This window comes from Gavialis gangeticus, unplaced genomic scaffold (genome assembly GCF_001723915.1).
Source record: "Gavialis gangeticus isolate Ggan-Ray unplaced genomic scaffold, GavGan_comp1, whole genome shotgun sequence".
Lineage (NCBI taxonomy): Eukaryota > Metazoa > Chordata > Crocodylia > Gavialidae > Gavialis > Gavialis gangeticus.
Genome location: NW_017729024.1, coordinates 40,103,255 through 40,108,638, shown reverse-complemented (window position 1 = coordinate 40,108,638; position 5,384 = coordinate 40,103,255). Strand labels below are relative to the sequence as shown.

Genomic DNA, 5,384 nt, shown 5'->3' with positions numbered 1-5,384 from the left:
TTTTTTTAGACATAATGCTATTGCACACTTAATAGACTACAGTATAGTGTAAACATAACTTTTATATGCACTGGGAAACCAAAAAATTTGTGTGACTTGCTTTATTGTGATATTCGCTTTATTGCGGTGGTCTGGAACCGAACCCGCAATATCTCTGAGGTATGCCTGTACTTATCTATAGTTTATCTGTTGGCTATCTATGTTTATTATGGGGTTTATCCATTTCAGATCAGATACTGTGACTTACCTGTATCTAGAGCATGGGTATAAAGTTTTATAGCATTTACCCAGGGGGTATTGTTTATGATGTTTGTATGTATAATCTCCATGTTTCATTTCCTTGTGATAAGTTAATGTAAATAAATTTGTATATAGTTAAGTCCCCTGACTGTCCTGGCCTGGTTCTGTAGGGGTGGAGGGAAACTGAGCGGTCTGCAGTTCCCCCACAGCACACCTGCCCACAGCTAACAATTCCCTTCAATTGGAGAAGGGGAGTATATACCCGAGTATACCTGGGCTACACAGCATTAATGCAACCATAGGTTTGAGAATTCCATCACAAATTTCCACACACACAGCATTGATTTACCCTAATTATGACAACATATTATTTTCTATTTATTATTTCCCATTTTTAAATGTATATTTAACACATTAATATTAATGATATCAACTGCTAAATTTCTAAGAAGCCACCTGTGGCTTTGCATTTTGTAGCAGGAACAGTATTCTGGAGTCAGCCTTCATAGTTTCATAGTTTGTAGGGTCGGAAGGGACCTGAGCAGATCATCAATTCCGACCCTCTGCCATGGCAGGAAAGAGTACTGGGGTCAAACAACTCCGGCGGGGTCACTGTCCAACATCATGAAGACCTGCTTTTTAGTCCTCACCTGCCACACATTTGATGTTACTAGGATTAGGTCCTCATGTCTGTCAGAGGTCAATTTTAAGTGCCTCCCTTCCACTCTGTATTATTGGGCTGCTCCTACAAATTCTTAGTCCTCATGAAACTCACTCCATGCACCTTCCAGTCTCCCCGAGCTCCATCCCTGAGCCCCACCAGCAGCCTCTCAGAGCTGTCTCACGTGTTCAGGCCAACAGTCTAGTTTCATCAGGCTCCCTGCCTACTAGGCCAACAACTCATACCATACCGATAGGCTCCTCATGGGGTGCCTGCCCACCATACTGATAGCTTCCTCATGGGCCCCCTTAGTTTCACCTGTCCCCACTATGGCTTCCACATGCCCCCCACAGCTGTTCCATACCGTGCAAGCTTTAACAGTTTAACCCAGGGGTGACCAAGGTACAGTGCACAGAACCATGTCATCTAGCCCACAGGGCTTCCCACAGGTTCAGAACTTTGGCAGCAGGGCAACTGATGGCAGTGTTCATTGCTGTTGTTGCTATTCTTCCTGCTGACCAGATTTCCAGATCTGTAGGGAGCTCTGCAGGCCAGATCTGTAGCACAGAGATGATCATCTGTCCTGTGGAGCTGGGAATTCAATGGCAGGAAGAGCAGTGGCTATCATGGCTCCTGGAACCACAGTAATTAATAATGCCTTCACTAAATTCCAGCTCCACAGCCCAGATAATACAGCCTTGTGCTCTGCATCCAGAGCACAGGATCAGTCCATGGTCTAGATCTGGTCCATTTTTCTAGCCCAACATGGCTTTACCTAACTCTGGCTCTCTCCTGGACCTATCACAGATAGCAGTCCATGGTTTCTTCTCCTGCAACTCTATCACCAAGAAGCTCCACTCCCTTGCACTGCCACCACTTGACTGCCAGGTACCTTCAGGAGATAGGCTTACATAGCCCCAGGGCTATCCCTTCTAGATGAAGCAGCCATTCCATAAAGGCACCGCTCCCTGTTTTTCCTTTCATTCTAATGATGGGGTTAATCAGTTGATTGTTGGCCTAAATGGTAGAAAAGAGGAAAACAAAAATGAGGCAGTTATCTTCCCAGTTGCTAATATTTTTCACTCCTAATTCATGTGCAGGCAAACTTTTATGGGCACACATGGAAAAATTCTTAGGCCCAGGCACTATCAAACGTTAGTGCTGCAATTCTAAAATACTGAAAACTAGCTTGTGACTTGGATTACATACCTGCATGGGGCATGACAAATTGCCCTTGCATTGGCTGCCCAGGTCATGAGGCCAGATGCATCGGCAAACCTATCTCACCTCGCAGCAGGTGGACAGAGAAGACCCGTGGTGAAGAAAGACAGGTAATCAGCAGTCCTCCATTCCTGCAATGCATCCATAAGCAGGTTCAAACTTTTGTGAGGGATGTTGCAATTTGCTGTGTATATTAGTCTGACAGCCAACTACTACTTGCAACCTATGAAACAAGGAGGAGGGATTTGTGGCTCACTGTTCTGTTTGTTACACACAATGCACAGTTTATGTACCACTACTTCCTCAGGAATGAGCCTCAAGTCACAATCCTGACCACATACTGTGCAATTTAACTGCATTAAGGTTGAGTTACAAACCCTAAGTAGTTCAACGCCCAGGCTCTGAAGTGTGAGTTTGCCGGCAGCTGTTCAATATTTACATTTATCATCACTCTGAGACACCACATAGGGCTGGGGTATGTTAGCCAAATATCTCATTTATCACACACATTCCTCGTATCCTGGGGCCCAAATATATTTTCAGATTCAACAGTGTAACATTCACATTTACAGCACAGCGATTCCAGATAAACAGGATGATGCCTTTTTTCTGATCAAAGCCTTACTCGCTGCATGTGCCTGCCTAATTCACTGCTCAGCATCCATCCTACATATTAGTATAGCAGAGATCCTATGATGGAAAAAGTAGTATGCGATTATGTAATGAATGGTATACCATAACTCCTCTCATTTCAGTAATGAGAGGAGTTTGTATAAGAGGATGGGGGGGCACAGGAGCCTCGGGTTTGGCGTTTGTGTAGTAATGAGTTTTTTTATGTAAAATTTCCTAATTGTTGTGGTTTACAATAAAAACAGGAAGTCTAAGAAATGTTGAACACACTGGATAGTGACAAAATGCCACCATTCATTGTCTACTTAGGCAATGTCTCAAGGCACCACCTTGAGGCTGGTGAAAAGTAATGTGTAAGCCAAGAAACAATATAGATATTATTTAAATCTAACATTAAGTACGTGATATGTAGGTACAGATGTGTCTCCTGGCTGCTGCCCTAGTATATAAGCCTATCAGGATTGTGGATATATCTATTGTCACAACACACCTTGGAAATAAGAATATGGTCTTATTCACATTTTCAAGATGACAAACTGAGGTACAGGGATATGATTTACTAAAGGTCACAGAGGAAATCTTTTGGGAAGCAAAGAATTGAACTCTGGTCTCCCAAGACAACTCTGTTCTCTAGTGTTCTAGTCACGGGATCATCATTCCTTGCTTATTTCAACTCCAATTATTGCTGTGGAACCCAATTATTTTACTTGGAAAACTTCACATGTGAAATCAGGGTTAAAAGCAGTTTAAAAATCAATCAAGCTAGTGCCAGTTCTTTTGTGCCTTCATACCCTATCCCCTTATAGCTAGGAATGGAGAGAAGTAAGAACATACAATGGATTTGGAAAACCAAACAAACAAACCATGTAGTAAGAAGGAAACTGAAAAGCTACTGGTCTAGGGCTCAGCTCTTCACCCATCAGTCTCTGTGCATGCAGCAGAGAAGCAGATGGCATGCTATCCCTTTCAGAGACAGAGTGGGTGCTCACAATGCAAACGCCAGCCAATTCTGAAAATGAGATGAATCACTTTAGCCAGAAAAGGACTCAGTAAATGCCAGATAATCATGATAATGTAGCTATTATGGAAATAAAATCACCTATAGCAAAAGAAATTGCTTTGATAGATGTTTAGACATTTGGGACTCCTTTCTATGGATACTGCAATTAGGAACCTGCCTGAGCAAGCTGAATCCTTGATAAGCTTTACACCGCTAAAGATGTATGATTAGGTTTAAGCCCACAAACTAAATTCAAGAGACTTTTCAAAATCCCTTTCTGCTCTCTTGCAGCTAATACACTTGCTCCACTAATCTGGTTGCTGTAATAAACAGATAACATATTGCCCCTGCTGTGTGATCCTTTTGGGAGGGATGTGTTTTGATTTTCCCACCTTTCTATATCTTATTTTATTTCTTAGTTAGCTCTTTGGCAAAATCTGACCTTGCATTTCTCAAACCATTAAACACTGATAATGTATTGCTGCTATCTGTTTTCACTTTCTTCAACTCATCCAGTTGCTCATAGGGATGCGATTAGAGGAAAAATGCTGAGAGCACTATGTATCTGCTGCAGAGTTGCCAGGAGCTTCTTCTCAGGGGATTAGCACAGCTTCACATGACCTCCAGCACAGGACCGTGAGTAGACATTACAGTGGAGGCATAATTAATACATTAAATCCTCTCTTCTATTTACTGGAGGGAACAGTAGTTTGATGAAGAAAGGGTGTTAAAGCTGACACTCCCTGTTTATATTGGCATAATCTGAGACTAATTTCCTGGCTTTTCTATATTGTCACACCTGTTGCTGACCTGCATTGCTAGAAAGATACACTGCCAAGGATAAAAGCTTCACAAATAGCATAAGTCAAGCTGTGATCAAGTGGGCTGAATTCTTTGGGTTCTTGTGGGGAACACTTTGGGAGGCTCAGTGTAAGCACGCTTTGATGTAAATAGTTTCATAAGGAGAACATTTAAGCTAAAGACAGACATTCAAAAAATCTGAGCCTGAATTGATTCACTCTTCGCAGGTTAGTCCAACTTGGCTAGGCTGAACCAGTTTGTAACCACACAAACATCACCTCTGGACTGAGGAAATGTTGGCACATGCCTGCAGTGGCTCAGGCTTGAAGCTGGGCGGGGTGAGGTAGACCAGCCCTCCCTTCCCTTCCACAGTTCTGAGCTGAGGGTGGGGGGATTTGGCCAGGCCCTGCCAGGATGCTCTGATTAGGGAAGGCCCCACGTCCCTGACTAGCAAGGAAGCCAGCAGGGAGTCAATAAGCATTGAGTTAGAAAGCAGGGAGTTGTTAGCATTTATCAGACCATCAAAGAAAACAAAAGCCTCTCTCACTAGCTCAAGCTCTTCTTCAACAACTTTTTTCCAAGGAAGGAATAGAGGGATATTATCAGTTACCTGTTGATTAGCTCCTAAAAGCCCTAAGCTGACACTGTCCTGTCTGCCTTTGTTCTGTCTCCCACAGCATGTGGTCTGCTAGCTAATGTTGAGAGGTGTCTGTGTAAGACAGAGGGGAGGGGGGAATCCCTGCTTAAGCAGGGAGTGGTGGGGGAGGGGGGAGCAGGAGGAAGCCAGACAGACCCCACTGTACCTGCAGTCTCTGCTGGAGCCCCAGCCAG

General features: G+C 43.5%; 1 protein-coding gene across 1 annotated transcript in view; it reads left to right on the top strand.

The window, feature by feature from the left end:
• TIGD1 (tigger transposable element derived 1) overlaps positions 1-280 on the top strand; it is a 2,034-nt gene extending 1,754 nt beyond the window's left edge. The window contains exon 2 of the mRNA XM_019518193.1: positions 229-280. Within this exon, the coding sequence (XP_019373738.1) occupies positions 229-280 (52 nt within the window). The remainder of the gene's footprint in view (positions 1-228) is intronic.
• Positions 281-5,384: the final 5,104 nt, after the last annotated feature.